Consider the following 19,699-nt stretch of genomic DNA (forward strand, 5'->3'; position numbering starts at 1 on the left):
CCTATAAGTTCTACCTACTGGTTATGATCCTGCCATCTAGGGTTTTGTGGAATAAATTTAACCCCCCTTTTTCTGTCAGCTAATCATAGACCCACAGTTTAACAATGAAAGTCTTGGCAAGATTCCTTTCCAGTCTAAATATTTAGTTCCTTTATCTGTTCTCTAACTTTTTGAAGTAATATTTTATTTCTCTCAAACGCTTTCTCAACTTCTTTTGTACATACATGCTCTCTGCATCAGCACAACAATCTGACATGCTCCCTCCTCACCACAGATTCTAAGAAGCAACCCAGTTTCCTCCCTTTTCCTCTCTCTACCTTGAGAATCGTGGTTTGAATTAATATTCTGGGTGGTACCGCCAGCCAAGATGATGTGGGAAACTTGAAAACAGTAGTTTCTCTTCCCACAGATGTGAAATTATGATGATGATATTAAATAAACTAAAGAAGAGAACACATCCTCCAAACACCCCCACCCCTGAGGTGATCTCTGACCACAACTCTGCCTTGAGAATTTCTGCACTAAGTATAGTCGTTAGTCAAAGATGCAACCTCTGCTAACAGTTGAATCTATGTGTTGCTTTTCACTGATAAAGTGTTTGAAGTGAAGATAAATATGCAGCTTAATATTATGCCATTTTATCTTTCCAAATCTAGGCAGTCTTGTCACAGCAGAAGTAAGATTTCTCTTCTGTGTACTAAACAAGGTGAGAGAATGAGTGATGGAGCAATGGGATACGAACTTCATTTAACCGAATTGGCTCAGGGGGAAAATGATCACTGTACATGACAGCAAAGATTCAAGCATCTAGCTGGGTTTGGCAGAGAGTCATATGCTGTCTTTCCTGCTCCTTGGTAGACTGTGGGCACCGCCCTGCTGCCCGAATGAACAAAAGGATCCTCGGGGGTCGGACGAGTCGCCCTGGAAGGTGGCCATGGCAGTGTTCCCTGCAGAGTGAACCCAGTGGACACATTTGTGGCTGTGTCCTCATTGCCAAGAAGTGGGTTCTGACGGTTGCCCACTGCTTCGAGGGGTAAGCTGCATCTTTTCTTTTTTGCTTTGCCTGAATCTGATCATTTTGTCATTGGGGCATTCTTAGTGGCATATGTAATTCTGTGATGCCATTTCAGTGCAAAAGCCACGGTTGATCTACTTCCTGGGGCTTTATCTGCTTAGATTTTTCTACCCTCGGTGTTGTCATCCTGTACATGTGCTGCTCATTTATTGGCAAAGGATATATAATGCTTATGATTTATGTCCTAAAGAGGGAGGGAGAGGAAGAGGTTTAGAAGACTGACATTGCCGCCAGCAGTAGTCTTTTTTCTAGCCCTCTTTATATGCATCAAGTACATCTGAAGTCAAACAGAGGGATTTACTTGGACGCTACAGTCAGGTTAGATTGCTGGAGGAACTAGTGAGGAGTTTGGCAAGCAGAGTTAAAGATACATTATATATATTAGTCAGGATTCTCCAGAGAAACAGACCAATGAGACAGACAGAAGGAGAGAGAGAGAGAAATGTATTTTAAGAAATTGGCTCACAAGATCGTGGAGGCTTGGCGAGTCAAAAATACGATTGGCAAGCTGGAGACTGCAATTCTATCCAAGGGCAGTCTGCTAGTAGAATTTCTTCTCACTCAGCGGAGGTCAAGTCTTTGTTCTAGTCTCCAACTTATCGGATGAGGATAATCACATCATGGAGGGTAATCTGCTTTACTCAAAGTCCACCAATGTAAATGTTAAACCAAATGTTTGACCAAATATTTGAGTACCATGACCCAGCCACGTTGGCATATAAAATTAACCATCACAGTATACCTAAAGGGAGCAGAAAAATAAGATGAAGGGGAAACCTACTCCAAATTGACAAATGTCACTGTGGAAGGTCCTCATCTGTTCTGACTATCTGTTGTTGTGTAATTTAGGAGAAAAAAAATACAATAACAACAGCAAACAAAAAAACTTCAGACATAGCGGTGCAGTTTGTCTCTGCTGGGCAATGTCTGGGGTCTCCGCTGGAAGATTCTAAGGCTAGGGCTTGAACCATCTGAAGTCTGGCGGTCAGAGCTGCCCATTGGCTGGGGCCTTAGTTCCTCTCCATATGGGACTCACAGCTTGGTGACTGGCATCCTCCAGAGTGAGCTTCCCAAAAAGGGAGCCAGGAGGAAGATAGGTGGCCTTTGACCTTTCCTCCAAAGACACACAACATTGCTTCTGCTCTGTGGTTGGTCAGAGCCCTCACAAGCCCCTCCCAGATCCAAAGGGAACAAACAAAGCAGCCTCCTCTCAGCAAGAGGAGTGTCAAAGGGTTTGAGGACATGTTTGAAAAACCACTACACCACCCATTTTATTCAATTTATTTTTAATAATTTTACTTTATTTCACAGTAATATTAGGTAATAGCAAAAACTTAAAACAAAATAGCTCACAGTTCTATCACCTAATTGATATTTGCATTTGACTAGGTTAATTTCTAGAAAAAAATGCAATTTTTTTTTTTGCCTATTATTATTTTTTTTAGCTTTGCCACTTACTGTGTCTCTGTGGGTCAATTACTTAGCTTCTTTGGGCTACCGTTTCCTCATTGGTGAAATGAGGGAACTAATAGTCCCTACCTCACAGGGTTGGTGAGAGCGTATAGTGAGATTGTCTATGGAAAGCTTGAGAACCATCCTGGCATCAATCAGTAAGACCTCAATAAAGATCAACTTTTCTTTTAAAAAATTATTACTAAAAACACATATTCTACCTTTTTCCGTAGCCTTACAGCATGCGTACTTTTGCATTTTGCTAGCACTATTTTTATCTCCTGCCATACTCTCTCTTTTACTTTCTCATTCTCCTCATGATAACCCCTGTTACAGCCTAGTGGAATATTCCTCCACAGTTATAAACATAGTTTTCGCAGGGTGTCATTGTTTACTTTCACAGTTTGGAATCACACTCTATACTTTTGTTTGTAAGTTGCTTTTCTCATGTAGCAGTATCTCATGGACATCCCTCCAGGTCAATAGATGTAGCTCTAGCTTATTGTTTTCAGAGCTAAATGATATTCCATAATATAGATTTACCATAACTTTTTCTTTTATTCCCCAGTTGGTGGGCATTCAGGTTAGTTCCAGATTGCTACCATTTTAACAATACCACAGTACATCTTCTTATATAAAGCTACTCACCTACTGGTACTTTTGTTTCTATAGGACAGAGTCCCAGCACATATATTTAGCTCCACCTGGGGGTTAGAGAGATGAATACGTGTTTCCTTCCTTGGAGTGCTAACCTAGTGAGGAGACAGACAGTTAAACAAATAATTAGAATATAATGTGATAAGTGATGATAAAATGGAAAAGTGTATATCCAGTTATTTGATTTCTCTTTTGGGGGAAATAGAATATAAAAAACCAAACCAATACCTCCTATTGAGAACTTTTAAGGTGTAAGACCCAAAATGATTGGAAGAGTCTGTATAGTACGTCAGGAAATACACTGCAATGTTGTCGCTTCAGAAGGTGCCAGATGTTTCCAGATGTCTTTTCCAATTCTGATTTATAACTCCCTGATAAGCAGAGAATTATACTAGCAAGAGTACATTCATCAAAAGATGATTATCTAAATGAATCCAACAGGTCTTTGAGGGAACAACACTCTTTACGGGCATTAATCCAGGTTCATACGCCACTTTTGTCATTTCCATATGTGGTGTCCAATTTTCCCTCACTGACAGATCTGTGAAGGTCTTGCAATAGAGAAGAAATATGTGGTTATAATTAAGGAAATGGATATGATATCAAAGGCCTCGGTGAAATTTCATGGAAGACTAAACCTAACAGAACTGTCAGGAGGGGCCTGGCCTATCCATAAGAAACTAGAAATTGCCAAACTTCTAACAAGCTTTTGCTTGAATGTGTGCTAATAACTCTGATTCTGTTTTCCATTCTCTCCAGTGGCCCTGCAAGCTTTTGAGAACTTCTAATTGTAAGCCTTACTCTGCTGGAGCCATCAATTGCTGCAATTAATGGAATTTACTTCATATCCTGATCCCATACTTTGACAAGGCCCACTGTGCCCCATCTGTAGGTCTTCTCAAGCCTGTCTCTTTTAATTATATTCATGCAAAAAAGACAAGTATGTTTTGCTCTTCCATGGAGAGGTACTTAAAAATCCCACACGAGAATTAAAAACATGAGATGCTGAGCTGATCAGATCAAGTCCCATAGGCCCTAATAACAGTTCAACTTCAACGGTTCTAAGGAATAAAGACTTTGACTTTCACGGGTAATTGAACAAGCAATTTTCCTGCCTTCTTCCACCTCTGTAAGACTTAAGGATGAACTTCCTAGGCTGGCACACAACTAGCAATTGTCAGAAGCATCTAATTCCTCTCTAGGAAGCCTGCATGAAAAACTGTCAGCTCGCTATGTGACCACAACCCTTAACCCTGCTGGGTTACTCACCTCTTGATTTCTACCACACCAGTTCTTTACTCCGACAAGATTGTGGTGGCTTGTCTGCACTTCTTCCCCTATTATCTCAGCCCATCAACCTCTTCCTCATCCCCTTTCTTTCCCCAGCTAACCTAGTGCCCTGGGCTTATCACTTCAGTCCTCTAGCCTTCTTTCTGTCGCTGAAATCCTCCAAGCTCATTCTTACCTCAGGACCTTTGAACTTGCTGCTTCTGCAGTTTGGGGCACTCTCATAGAATCACAAAACTACCTCCTTCCTGCCATTCACATCTCAATTCAAGGGTCATTTTGTCAAAGGCTTTCCTTAACTATCCCAGCTAAGGTGACCCCCATCAGTTATCCCTCTATCACATTACTCTAGCTTTTCATTTCTAAGTACCCGAGATAATCTTATTTGTTTATATATTTTTTTAGCCTAGTAGAATGAAAAATCTATGAGGGGATGAACTCTGTCTTCCTCACCCTCGTGTTTTTATTTCTTTCAGCATGGACGATAACAGCCACTCAATAAATATTTGTTAACTGACTAACCAGCCCCTTCTTGATGTTTCTTAGTAATCACATCTGTAATTCTTTTAGTAGTTAGGACTATAGTTTGTCTGGAACTGGAAATGTCAGCTCATCTACAGAAGGTCAGTGATTTCTCACTGACTCGTCCCGTATTTTAGACCACACATCAGTTCAAAACATCAATGTATTAAGCACCTGTACGTTTTATCATACAGAAGATGAACTTTCTGGATATTGTCTGAAGATCATTTTCTTTGAATGGGAGAAATTGGAAGTACAGGAAACTTCAAATAGTTTTGCTTTGTCTTAGTTACTTACTAATATTATTTGCCACAGACAGAAATTTTCCTCTTTTTGCACATTATTTTGCTGAAAAGCAGTTTTTACTTTTCCTACTTTTTGCCTTTTTTAAACAAACCCCTGATCACTCTATGAGTAAGATTTTCTGACAGTTACTACGGTTTCATGCCACTCTTGTGATAGACTTTCCAGTTACAAAGCTCTGGGATCGCTTTGTAGTCAAATTTAGTTTTTAGCTGATTCTTTATTTTCTTACTGCAGTCATTTGTGATGGTAGCATCAGAATTTGGCACTTGAACTCCCCTGTCTATGTTGAGCTGCACTTGTTTTAAGAGTCTCTGGACACATTATGATCTCTGTAGTTTTTCAAAACAGGTCTAGGATATGTATCTGACTATCCCTTTTTCTTGATTTTTTGGAGCCTGGGATGACAAAATTGTTTACTTTCTGTAATTTCATCACTGATGGATAGCTTCCCACCACTCCTGGGAGATATGTTCTGGAAAGAGAAGATATCTTCCTGCTACTTGTCATCCTATGGCTCACCAGTGAGTCTCTACCCATCCTACATATTTTCCCTCCAGTGGCCAGAACTTAATTCCTATGTTGATGCCTGTGGACCCTTCTCTTTGTTTCAGAGAAGTTTAGTAGAAAACGCGTGGTCGAGGGCTAAAAAGACCAGCATTCTGCTCTGTTACCATCACTTACTGGCTCTGTGACTTTAGATGAGTCATCCATTGCTTCAAGTCACTGCTTTCTCTTCTTTAAAATGGAATAAGAATTCCTATGTACACCTCACAGTTGGTGAGAAGATCATTTGAAATAATGTGTGTACAAATACTTGGGAAACTATAAAGCAGAGATCTTATACCAATGAAGAATCCAGGCTGCTGATCTATTTCCTTGTTGTATTCCTTTCTTAACTTTTATCCAGCACTTAAACTCTGGATACTTTACATAAAATCCAGAACTCTGGCTTCCCTTGAACAATTGGAAAGTCAGGTCACACTGGGCATTCCAACATGACAGCAATCAGCAGGGAGCTGACAGGCGGATGACCCTCCAGATGGTAAGAGCTTGTGGTCTGACACCTTCTGCTTATTGGCTTACTTCCAGCCCCTTCTCACATCTACTTTGTGGTCATCCTATTCTAGAGGCTATTCACTGCATGCGTTACAGAGAATTTTTAAAAATACCCAGGGCAGAGCACAATACTGAATGTAAGAGTTTCGTCAGATTTGTAGAACAACAACGATGCCATCGAGTGATATTTCTTTATTGAGAGCAAATTTGGTGGCCTTCAAACTACCTCCACATCACCATTTGCATTGCTATTTCTGGAGGAAGACTTGTAAAATAGGGTGATTTCTGTCACAGGTGTTAATTATAAATATTAACCTTTTTCTTCTTAAAAAGGAGATTTTTAATTTATTTAATATTAAATATATTAAAGCAAAATCAGAAAAGGTGAAAGGAAGGAAAATTTTGTGCCCTTAAAAAAAGATAAAGATGGAAGATCTCTAAACTTGGCTAACTGAATTAAGTGAATTGTAGCATTTTCACGTCTAAACTAGAGTTGAGTATGGTAAATTACAAACCAAAGTGACTGGTTATTGTGTCCAGAAACGTTGTGCCTGCAATGCTGTATCAATTCCCTAGCAGGTCTTAGTTCATCTGAGCTATATAAGTAGCTGGGTTTTCTCTCTTGAGCTGATAATTGAAGACTTGTACGTTGAAATCATACTCTCTCAATGTTATCTATAAAGCATGTTCATTATTAAAACAGTCATATAGGCATGAATAAATTAGAACCTAAATGTGAAGCTTAGCTAATGAAACATCATCTAGAGCAAGAACGAAAGGTGAAAAAGGTCCTTTAACACCTTCCTTAGCCATTTTCATTGTGCTCAGTGAGTTTTCACCTGGCTTCACCTTGGCTTCCTCACTCTCAGAACATGAGATCTTTGCACAACCTTCTTTAAGGATGCACCAGTTCTCCTTGCTGCTGCTTTGAGGTCTGACAATTTAGCGAGAAAAAGTCCCCATTATGCTGAAATTTTTAGCTACTATACTTGGCTTTCTTTCTTTGTAGCCCAATATAACTCTTTTCCCTAAAATGGCCATATGTACGTAGCTCAGTCCTATGTGCTTCTTCACTGGGTACTTTTGAACTGAATCTAGTAGCCCTAAAGTCTCTCTTTTTTTCCTTTTTGCTTCCACCCAGACGGGGATGTCTCTGCCATTATTCCTGACTCATTTTTTCCAGCACACGCTTACTTAATCTACCAATATACCATTTATACAAAGCTCCCTCACTTCAAATACCCCTTTCAAACAACAGGCTTTGTTGCTGATTTTTGCCAGACTTGGAAAAAAAAATTAAAAGAGACTTTATTTTTCCCACGATACTCATAACAAAAGAGAAAAGAACAATATCCTCACTGAATATGAAGAGCATATGAATTTCCTGTGTACTCCTTTTTCTTGTTTTTTGGTGGATAATGCCATAAAGACAGTAGCTTATGTAGCAAGAGATTACTGGATACAATTTAATAACATTTAACAGTTTTATTGACCCATTTTTTTACTGTTAGAATTAGATTAACCCCTAATACAGTAATTGTCTGGAATTTTTATGTTATTTCTTCTTGTTACAAATAATTTGCAGTGTTCAACTATTTGAAATACTGCTTGTGATTTAAGAAAATGGATAAGTATTTGTTATAACCAAAATTTAATAGCTTTGATTCAAGGGCAAGAAGCTATTATATTTTAATATTATAGCAGAAATTTGAAATAAATTATTACTTGATTTCAGAAATCTTAAGTAATAGAATCTCAAGTGAATATTGAATTTCTTAAATGGTCATGCACTTACTCCTCTAGACTAAAAAATGGAAGGCACAAGGGGAGGAGAACAGGAAGACAAGAAAGAAGGGAAGGAGAGAGGGAGGGAGGGAGGAAGGGGGGAAAGAGAGAGAGAGAGAAGGAAAGAAGGAAGGAAGAGAGAAAAAAGCAAGGAAGGAAGGAAGAAAAGACAAGTTCTTTGAGTGATAGATTTATTTAATGAAAAATAGTTCTGTAAAATTATCTTGTAATGCTCATGAGATAACATTTCCTGCATTTGACTATAATAGTTTCTTTACTTGTCCATCTTTGCTCAATTCTAAAGTTGTGTAGGCTGAAATAATGTCTTTCTTGCTTATTATTGTAATCCCTAACACAATGCTTGGCATGAAAGAATTGCTATAAATCTATATCTATCTATCTATAGCTACGTCTATATTCAAAGAATGACATCAATTCCTGTTCTGATAGCTCTAAAATTATTTTTCCTTACAATAGGAAAAGGATAGAATGCATGGACTGTGTAGAGGAGTCTTTTAATGGAGTCTAGTCCAAGAATTCAACAATGCCACAAACAGGTGGACTGCTGGGCTTGGCCACTGCTTCCCTAACCCTCCTGAAATCTCAGAACTTTGAATCTTTGCCATGCACAAGAAGATGGTGAAGAAAGGCATGCTAAGGAAAGAAGGAATGTGGGTGGGTTTTTGTCTGAGACTCCCTAGGGAGCTCTTAAAAATACTGATTCTCAGGACCCAGTCCCAAAACCTTTCAATTGATATGGGGTGATGCCCCAAAAATCCATATGTAAAACCTCCCCAGATGATTCATTGTTCAGCCTGGGTTGAAAAGCAACTGGTCTAGTTAATCAAATCAACCTACTTTAGTTAGGCGAGCTCCCAAGTGGTAGCATGGCTGATGTATGTTACCACAGCATGAGAGAATGTCCATAATGAAAGCTCCAGCCTCCAACGCTGTGGTCCACTAAATGCCCACACCTTTGATCCTGGCCTACTCTGCAGGAGGAGGGCCTGCAAATGGAGGAGGAGGTGGAGGGATTGGTGAAGAATAGACCTTGCTTAGGTGGTTGGATTTGGCCACTAATAAATGTTTTGAAATGACATCCATTGAGCCCTCAATAAACAAATACTTGTTGAGAACCCACTGCACGCCAGCTACTGGGCTCTGTGACTACAGCAGTGAACAAGACCAGCCAGGTCCCTGCCCTTACAAAACTTACAGTCTGGGGACAAGGCACAGAAAAGACAAATAGATGTGTCCACGTCATTGCCACCAATGAGTTCTATGAGAGAAAAATTAAAGCAGAGTCAAGAGTAGAGAGTGATGGGGTAGAATAAAGGCTCAGCAAGGTGGTCAAAGAGGACAGCTCTGAGGAGGTGATGTGCGAGCTGAAACCTGGATGAAGAGAAGGTGTAAAGATGGGAACCAGGTGAGGGCTGAGAGAACAGCAAGGGAAGAGCCCCTGAGTTGGGGATGTCCTCACCATGGTCAAAAATAGAAAGTCCTTGGGGTTGTAATGGAACAGATCATGTAGGGCCTCAGAGGCCATGGATAGGAGTCTACAGTTTGTCTCATGTATGATTCAAAGTCCTTGGAGAATTATAAACATTGTAATTATATAGACTTGATTGAATTTTATTTTTAAAAAGATCACTGTTGCTGTGAGGAAAACGGGTTATAGGGGCAAAGAGTAGAAGACAGGCTACTATTTGGGAGGTCATTGATTGGTCGAAGAGGGTAGCTTAGATTAGGATCATAGTGGAGCAGGAGGAAGAAACAAGATTCAGGATATGTTTGAAAGTAGAGTGGTGAAGACTTACTGATGCATTCAATGTTGGGTATAAGAGAAAGAGAAGATTCAACTGTGTAACTGGTGGTCGTAAGTATTAAATAACTGTAAAATGAATTCTGAATGCTTAGAGCATTGTCAGTACATGGTAAGCACTCAATAAATCTTAGCCACGATCAAATGTCCTAGCGAGTGTGTAGAGGAGATAATCGGGCATGCAAGCCTGTAGCTCAGGGGAGAGAATGGAGCTGGAGATAAATGTTTGGGCGTCAGCAGGGTGTGGGGGGGTATTTAAAACCACTGGACTAGTTGAAATCATCATGCGGGTGAGTATGGAATGAGAAGGTTGAAAGTAGAGCCCTGGGGCACTTCAATGTAGACATTGAGAGCAGAGCAGGAGGATCCAGAAGAGGAGACTGAGAGGGAAGGGCCTATGAGATTGGAGGAAATGCTGGAGAATGGAGAGTCCTGGAAGCCAAGGGAGGAAAGTGTTTTAAGGTGGGAATTGACTAGAATATTGTTGACAAGTTCAGATTTGAAGTCAAGAACAGTGAAGTTTGAGACTGACCATTGGAAATTGTGGGTGACCTTTTTAAGCTCTTGGCTTGAAATTTTCAGAAGGCTTTCTTGAAAACATGACATTTTTCTGAGGCACTTGCTCTTTCTTGGAGGAATCTCTTAGCCTTGGCTTTTTATTCTCTTTCTTCATTTTTTCCACTCAATGAAGCAAGTAACTACCCTGCCTGTCTTTCAAATTGAACAAGTTTTATCTTCCAGAATATTCCCTTTCAAGAAGTATGAGCTTTGCTTTCCACAACACTATCTGTTTACGAATTGCTCAGGCCATTATCTAAACACTTCTTATATGAACATATCAGGAGGTGGGCATGGAAAGAGCCATTATTTACATCAATAAAATATTCTAAAAATCACGTAAATTTTAAAATGTAAATCCACGTTTAAGATGCCAGTAGCTCTTGAATTATTCTTTTAGGAGAGAGAATGCTGCCGTTTGGAAAGTGGTGTGTGGCATCAACAATCTAGACCATCCATCGACGTTCATGCAGACGCGCCACGTGAAAACCATCATCCTGCACCCTCGCTATAGTCGGGCAGTGGTGGACTATGACATCAGCATAGTGGAGTTGAGTGAGGACATCAATGAAACGAGCTACGTCCGGCCGGTCTGCTTACCCAACACGAGGCAGTTATTAGAACCTGATACGTACTGCTACATCACAGGCTGGGGGCACATGGGCAACAAAAGTAAGCCAGGATCCTCAGGAGCACTTGCCCTTCAGCTTGTAACTGGAAAACACTGTGTTACTCCTAGGCTTTGGCAGTAATTTCCCATTTTAAGTATAGCTGCAAATGGTGAATGCTAGGCAGAATGTGTCACACTGTCCCTTCCATGTAAACGGTAGATGTCAATACTTCATCGTGGCACTTAAACGTGCCGAGCTCAGATGTAACCTCAAAAATCCTTCCCCACACCTCCGAATCTTTCTCCAAGGAGCCAATACCAATGTTTTGTGGCTGCCATGCAAGGTGAGACCTATCAGTCATCCCTGATGAGCGCATTGGACTGTCTCTCTCAGTGATTTGCGGGCAAAGTCACTAGGAGACTTTATCTAGTGGTGAGGCAGTTCCACTCGTGCAGTCAAGCTGCATGGCCACATTTCCAATTCTGTGCTAAGATTTGGCGCTGTTGACGTCTGTAACAAAACCTGTAAGTCATTCTAGAAAGAACGCTGATTTGCTATTTGTCTATTTAAATTGATTAAAATATTTTGGCTCCCTAGATGATGTAAACATATAAAACATACAGAAATTAAGAAATTTGTACTACTTACTCCCAGACCCCGTAACAGTCTCTCCTACTTTGCTTGACCTATTAAAAGTTAAGAATAAGAGTGTAATCCGCGAGACATTTTCTTTAATGGTGATTGCTGACCACTCCAACTATATCAAGTGTACTGCCGTGGCTCTCAGAAGTGGTGATGTATATTGGTGTCCACCTGACTGGTATACCAACAATTGGTATAATTGTTAACCATCTTAGGAACTGCCAATTGGAAGGACAATTTTTTTCTTGAAATTTAGTCAGATAAGTTTTGAGCTAAGCTGAGTTTCTTTTCTATATGATCAAGTGAGGACAGAAAGAAAAAGTCAATAGAGAGAAGTAAGTAAATGACTCCTGAAAAGCTCACATGTAAGAACTTTGAAGGCAAGGTTAGACATAGGACGTCACCATTCCTGTGCTCCTTGGTTTTTAAAAGTTGTAATTAGTATTGAGATATAAGAGTAGAATATACTTTATATTGCCTCTGTTTGTACTGTTTCCACAATATCCACATTAAAATCAGAGTAATCATGTAACATACGGTGCATACGATATTTGTAGTGTAGCAGAGTCTGAATTCAGTGAGAAAGATCTTATTTGCTCTGACTGCACTACCTTCTAGCTTACTTTAAAATGGAAAAAATAACAGCAGCTGTCTAACTCATGGATTATCATAAAGATTAAAGATGGTAGGCCCAGAGGACGCTGAGTGCAGGCGCCTGGCCTACTGCTAGTGCCTCATAAATGTTAGCGATGGTTCTTACTACCTTTCTTTTGACAACTCGGGAAACTTTCATTATCTGCATCACATTGATTCTTCCCAGCATGATTGTTTCTTCCAGTAAGATATCCTGTATCATATACATTGCTTCACCTTCACTATCTAAAAGGAGAACAGTGTGTATAATTCTGTAGAATGGAGAAATAACAAAAGATTGATGCTTCGAGAAATCCATTGTTATTCTTCAAGAACTTTCAAGCAAGATGGACCTCACATAGTCTTTCTGCTGATGCTAAGGGATGGCTTTGTCCTTTTCAAAATCCCTCTGTCATATCTGCTAGGATTAAAGGTTCTTACCTTAAATAATGGCTTCCTTAGCACATGGTGAGACACATTCTTTAAACCAAGGATAGGGCAGTCCTTCCCTGTTAGAATGAATGGGTGTTCTGTACCTTAGCCGGGCGGGACTGATGTGAGCTGACGCTGAGCTGGCAGCCTCCTCTCTGGGGCAGAGTTCTCGCTTGATTATCTTCCTTTTCATTGTAGTAGCTGTTGTTTTTGTTGCAGCATATAAAGAGGGGAAAGCACGAGCCAAGTTACCTAAGCAGTCTGTGCCTCAATATTCTGATTAATAAAATAAAGGGGTTTGGCTCGATGCTTGCTATCAACACTTCTAATTGGAAAATTCTGATTCCAGATGAGCCTTGTCTTTGAAATGACATTTTAAGTAAAGGCTGTGGTTCTCTTGGTGTGAAAATGTAATCATTTCATACATGGCTAGCCTCATTTTTGAGTGATTTTACCCTCTTATATATTTTATTTCTTGTGTTTCTTCTTCTTTTTAAAAACATCCAGTGCCTTTTAAGCTGCAGGAGGGAGAAGTCCGCATTATTCCTCTGGAGCAGTGTCAGTCCTACTTTGACATGAAGACCATCACCACCCGGATGATCTGTGCAGGCTATGAGTCGGGCACAGTCGACTCATGCATGGTGAGTTGCTTTCTGGTTACCAGGAGATTCAGTTCAGCAGTAACTTCAATGGGTCCATATAAACTCATTATTATTAATGTGTGGCCCTTCGGGAACATTTTTTGACAATTGTTTCTTACCAAATGTTTCATTATACAGTGTGTTTTCCTTCAACCAGTACCCAAGCAATCCCTCGAACTGCCTCTGGGCCCTTCACTCAGGCTGCCCTCAGCTTTCCATCTATGCCTGGGGAGCAGCACTCTGGGTCAGCAATGCAGGAAAGCAATGGTTCTGGTCCGACTCATGGACCATTTTAGCAGCTAGGACAAACAAAGCTCTAAGAGGAGCTGGCGGTAACCGTGGCTCTGACCAGGCTGTCCCAGGGAGCAGAGGGACACCAAAGGACATTTTCAGCCATCAGGGTGATGGCATTAAGGCACACACAACACCCCAACTTCCAGGGTGTGTGACAGAACTACCTCTGTGTCAGGAGATGATCACACTGGCATTGCCTGGGCCTGCACTTGATTCCAGCATGTCCTGAACTGTCACTGAATGCGACCTTGAGACATCCGGGATTCTTGCTCACTAAATTCTATAAGCTCTGCTAACTTAGTAGTGCAGGGAAGCATTTTTATTTTTACTTCGTAAACACTCACTGAATATCATACTGGACTGGCTCCCAGGGAGTGATGAAAATATGCAAGAGCTCAAAGCAGCTTATAACAGAGTGGGGCCAACAGTTAATTATATGGCACTGCTGTGAGCACCTTTGTTATTTCACTGCTTCAGAGTTGAAATTGTCCCCCACAGTTTAGAACTGAAGAAGAGATGCAACAATTCCATCACCACTAACTAACATAATAAAATGACATTTTGATGGTCCATTTCAGAATGGGCAAATCAGGGGACTGGACACGGCCCAGTGGTGGTTTCTTAAACAGTGGTCTTGGGAAAGAGGGGGGCAGATGGCTCCCTTGGAGTTTCACTGAGACTGCCTTCCCTTCTGCCTCCTGCCCACAAGTCACCCAGCTGAGGTGGGCAGTGGTAGAGGAATCCTTGCCCTCCATGCAAAGGCCCAAGTTTGATTTCCCAAGCCAAAAAGCCAAACATAAAGTGTTTTGGGAGGCAGAGTGGTGTGGGTTTGGGACACAGCATTTGCAGCCTGAAAGATCTGGGTTGGATCCCCTCTCTGTCGGTAAGAACAATGTGACCTGGAGAAGTTATCTAACCTCTCTAGAAAGTTTTCTCATGAGTAAAATGGGGCTGATTCTAATTTGCAGGGTGTTCTGAGGATTAACTGAGTTAATGTATGTCAAAGCCCCTATCTTTCACACATCTGTGTGTGATGCCTGGCACATATGCTCAATGACTAGTAACCATATGAATATTAACATCTACCAGTTAATATATATTGTGGTCCAGGATCGCCTTCAAATGCTAATAATTCACTTAATCTGCACAATCACCCTTCATGGCAGTATCATTGTTTTTCCTATTTTACAGATCAAGAACACAAGGGACCAGAGAGCTTAAGTAATTTACCCCATATCATCCAGCATGAAGGTGGTAGAATGAGAGTATGAACGCAGGCAGTCTGGCTTCAGGGCCCAAGTGCTTGGCTGCTATGCTTTCCTAGTACAATGATTAATGTGAATACATTTCTCTCTGTCCCCAACAATGATTTGGAGGTCTACCCAAAGCTAGGGCCTCTTCATCTCTTGGTAATTGCTAAAGGAGGGGAAGGGAGTGATTCTTTGAAAGAGATTTGAAGGTCCAGGCACAGACACAGGCATCGGTATGTTCATATCATGATGTCTTAGTAGAAACCAGGTCATACCAACTTCTTTAGTAGTGGGGATGCAGCACTGTGGGTACATTAAATGCGTACCAGATGTTCTCTAACGCAACTCGGGTAGAAAACAAAACTCAAAACAAACAAACAAAAGCTGCTTTTTACTAGGTCTCGAGAAAGATTATTTACCAGAACCTTTCCTTATCTTCCTTAATTGCATCAACAGGACACCTTGGAAGCCATGGGTCCCTCTGTTAAGGTCAGAAATCATGGGGATCAATACTGAGGGCAATCATAAACTTCAGCCTAAAGCCCAATATTACACAGAGGAAAAGAGGACCAAAAAGAGCAGCACATTGTGCCTTTAGCTGGATTCTCCCTTTTGTTTTGGATTGTTTCCCCTTCAACTCTTGTTTTCTACCTTACAAAGGTCTACCTGCCTCACTACGACAAGCTCAAAGCCATGTCTCAGGAAGGCAGTTTTTGTTCTTCTCCAGCTGGAAGTAATTGCTCATTCCTTTGAAGACTCCTTTATTTATAGGCCTTAGATTTTGCTTTCACGTAAAGGTGTTAATGTTACTCAAGCAGACTTTTGGCCCCTCAGGGACGAAAACAGTGCTTTCTTCACCTGTGGAGATGCTAGCACAGAATCTTGCAAAAAGTACATGAGAAGTAATTATTTGGCTAAATTTCTGATCTGGAAGTGTAGAGCCGACCTATAAAATGTCTCGTTTTAATCACTCCCTGGCATAATAAATAGTTCAACTTAAACAACTCAGCATCTTAGTCTTTCTTCTATATAAGAGGAGATGAAAAAAATTTTGTGGAATATGTCTAATAAAAATGTTCTCAGTCAATTTTGATGGAAACAATTCAACTAGGCTTTCAGGCAGAACAATTCATTTTGCCCCTTGCAAGGTCTAGGCTTCTTATTTAGACTTACAGCATTGGTAAGTTATGAATGTAAAGATCACCACTTCCACAAAAGCATACAGCACAATCAAAAATTCAATTTTGCTTTAATAGCAATAGTATTCACTCACATTTCCAAGAAGCAAAATAGCAGAGTGATTATAGAGGCGGAGCTGTGGTGCCAGGCTGCTTGGGTTTAAATTCTAGCTCTGCCAAGGAACAAGTCATAAACCTGTGATTCAGTTTCATTATCTCCCAAATGGATATAATAATAGTAATAATAAAATATTATCAACTTATGGGGGCCGGCCCCATGGCCGAGTGGTTAAGTTCACGCGCTCCGCTTCGGCGGCCCAGGGTTTCACCGGTTCGGATCCTGGGCGCGGGCATGGCATTACTCATCAGGCCATGCTGAGGAGGCATCCCACGTGCCACAACTAGAAGGACCCACAACTAAAAATACACAACTATGTACCGGGGGGCTTTGGGGAGAAAAAGGAAAAAAAAATTATCAATTTGTAGGGATTTCATGAGACTTACATGAGCTAATACAGGGAAAGTGTTTGGAAGAGCATCAATAAACATGGTTACTGTTATTCTCCAACATTTTCAAGTGGGAAGACCACGTACTTCCAGGTTTGAAATTCCTGCAGGGCAAGGAGTATTTGTAAATTTCCACCATGAGTTCACATACTTCTTCCTTATTCTCTAGGGTATCAATCTCTCTCTTTTGAGGCAATGCAGAATACACCTCTCTAACCTACTCTAATCTTTTCAGACATAGCAAATATTAATGTGTATAAAGCCATGGCGTCTTACTCTATGTGGGTGAAAGCACTGAATAAAACTCAGCTGCAACACCTAAACTGAAATATCACGAATGAAAATCTCTATGTATATGAAATAAAATACAGGGTAGAAATAAATGAAATACCTCACTGCAAATAATTCTCATGTGGCAGTTTCCATTCAAATATACTAAATGAAAAAAGTCCTAAGAATTATTAAGAAACGCAGTAAGTGGCCCCTGAGTGTTTTACTCAAAGCATCATTCACATAGCAAGAATCTTGAAAGTAAAGAGTTATTTTAGAATACTTTTCTCGTACTGTTTTGTGGGGAAAAAAAATCTTTGAATGTTCCATTTTGGGTACTTTCTGCATTCATAAAATGCATCAAAGTTAAAGAATGAGATTAGTTATAAGAGAAATAGTTCTGATACACTAAAGTTTTTTAAAAAATGTTCATGACATATTTTGATAAGTGCTGGGAATGCCTGGAAATGTCTTCTGATTTGATGGGAAGACTATAATTTTTTCCTAAGCCACTCCTATCCTTTTAAACATCAGAGTTTAAAATGTTTATTTGAAAGTTCCATTTATATAGTGGGCAGCATGCTCCTGCCACAGGTGGACAATGAAAGCTTTGTTGAAATTTTTCAAGAAATTGGTTAAGCTGGGTTGTAGCTTTATTGCGCCCTCAGGATAACATGGACATTAGGACTCTGAAATGCCAGCGACTAACGTCCACTATTATTCATTACAGGGTGACAGCGGTGGTCCTCTTGTTTGTGAGCGGCCTGGAGGAGAGTGGACATTATTTGGTTTAACTTCATGGGGTTCCGTCTGCTTTTCCAAAGTCCTGGGGCCTGGAGTTTATAGCAATGTCTCATATTTCGTCGAATGGATTGAAAGACAAGTATACATCCACACTTTTCTCCTAAACTAATTCCAAAGATCATTGGAGACTTTTGCCAGCAACACTCAAAGAAAATGCCTTCTGACCGTGGAGAGCTCCTGCAGAGAGCTGTACAGCAGCACTTTTCATGGACTGAGGTGCCCAACAGTGCAGTGCAAATTTTCATGTTTGTTTTGGTCTAATTTTATTCAGCTTTTTTTTTTCAACTTTATTTTTCTCTTATTTCAAATTCAATGAAAGTCTGGAAACAGAGCAAAGCAGATTTTGTTCTTTTGTCAGGCCTAACCTCGACTGTAGCAAGAAATTATTGACTCTGGAGAGAGTTAGAATAATGCAGGTGCTAGGGTAACAGGTTATAGAAAATTCTCTTTATCCAATCACAAGAAGGACATTGAGATCCAGGCTGACTAATCTTCGCCAGCTTTTGTTTCTCAAGCCCAATAGCATAGTGGCAAATTTCAGTATCAACATTGGAGACTTGCTTTTGATTTATTAAAGGCCAAGATAATTTACATGCTTAAATTATTTACTAGGACTCTTCTAAAGTTTGCATAATTCTGAGAACTTATGAAAGACAGTCAGAGGTAAAAGACAAGTAGTATCCATTTTGGTGGCTGAAATAGCAAGACATATTGAACACAAAGCTCTTCAGATATCAACGTTAGCACTTGACATTATAGGACTGCCCATTCTGAATTTAAATCAAGGTTGTCATTTTATAGAAAAATCTCTATAGACCCTTCCCTGTAGCTGGGGTTTCTTAAGTGTATCAGTTGACTGAGATTTCAACAAGTAGGGAAATATTTTGTTCTGCATATGTGACAATGAAGTTGAGATTAAACTTTGCTAAAGGAGAACTTGCTTTAGACTGGAGAGATGCAATTTCTTAAAAAGAAAATTAAATTGCACCTGATTCCCAATTCGATATTCCAGTTTTCATGTGTTCGTCCATCCCAATAATGTCACAGAAATGTATCCAAAGCACAGCAAAACTTTGCATGGAGTAAAACACTTTGTAATTTTCTGTGAAAGATATTTAACATCTGGTGTTGCCATTTCTTCTTATTGATAATCAAAACAAAAATTTAAAGATGCTTTTAAGCACTAGGCCCAGTGCTAGTGATTTTACGCTTATCAATTTCTGAAGTAATTAGTGGTTAAAGTATGTTTCCCCACTGAAAAGCTTCAAAACACAAATCTTCACATGTACCTTAGTCAGGCATCCATTCTGCAACATCCAAATGCCTAAAATGTTTAAAAAACAGTAGGATTCTCTGCTAACCTCCACCAGCAACCTGGACTGCCTCAGCATTCCACAGACTACCTGCAATTTTATACATGTATTTTTGCACTCTTTTCTATGTGTACACGTATTTGAAATCCAAAAAGTTGTCTTGACACTTTCCATGTTATTCATCTCCTGTTCTGTAGTTTGTATAATCCTACTGAGAATGTGAAATCCAGCAAGGGAATTGTGGTCACAGTTGTATGAATGGTTAAGAACATATGTCAGTTTTGTCATAGCTGTAGGTACATACTTACTGTAACAACTTTTAGCCTTGCTCAATTTATGTTCAGTGAAATGTACATATTGTACTTATTTTAAATAACCCTCGATCCAAATAAAATGGTATAAACTTTTTTTTTTTGGATATGGAACATGGATATCAAGTCCCAGAAGATTGTGTCTCCCACCATAACAGTTGGCACCGAGCTTCCCACCAATCAAAATTTACCTGTCTTATATCTCTCAGGAACAGGTTCTTCTATTTTAGATGACAGATGGCTCTTGGAGTAGTCTGAAATGAGAGGTTGCTAATAATCTCAAATCACCTACT

General features: G+C 40.0%; 1 protein-coding gene across 3 annotated transcripts in view; it reads left to right on the forward strand.

Annotated features, from left to right (window-relative positions):
• CORIN (corin, serine peptidase) overlaps nt 1-19,502 on the forward strand; it is a 210,588-nt gene extending 191,086 nt beyond the window's left edge. Inside the window, exons 18-22 of one of the 3 annotated variants that reach the window (XM_046649907.1) lie at nt 657-706; nt 859-1,033; nt 10,921-11,192; nt 13,346-13,479; nt 17,709-19,502. In XM_046649907.1, the coding sequence (XP_046505863.1) occupies nt 657-706; nt 859-1,033; nt 10,921-11,192; nt 13,346-13,479; nt 17,709-17,891 (814 nt within the window). In that variant the 3' untranslated portion in view covers nt 17,892-19,502. Of the gene's footprint in view, nt 1-656; nt 707-858; nt 1,034-10,920; nt 11,193-13,345; nt 13,480-17,708 lie in introns of those variants that run through there. The other 2 variants (XM_046649904.1, XM_046649906.1) reach the window with 2 other exon arrangements.
• Nucleotides 19,503-19,699: the final 197 nt, after the last annotated feature.

The sequence above is a fragment of the Equus quagga genome, unplaced genomic scaffold (assembly GCF_021613505.1).
Source record: "Equus quagga isolate Etosha38 unplaced genomic scaffold, UCLA_HA_Equagga_1.0 146_RagTag, whole genome shotgun sequence".
Lineage (NCBI taxonomy): Eukaryota > Metazoa > Chordata > Mammalia > Perissodactyla > Equidae > Equus > Equus quagga.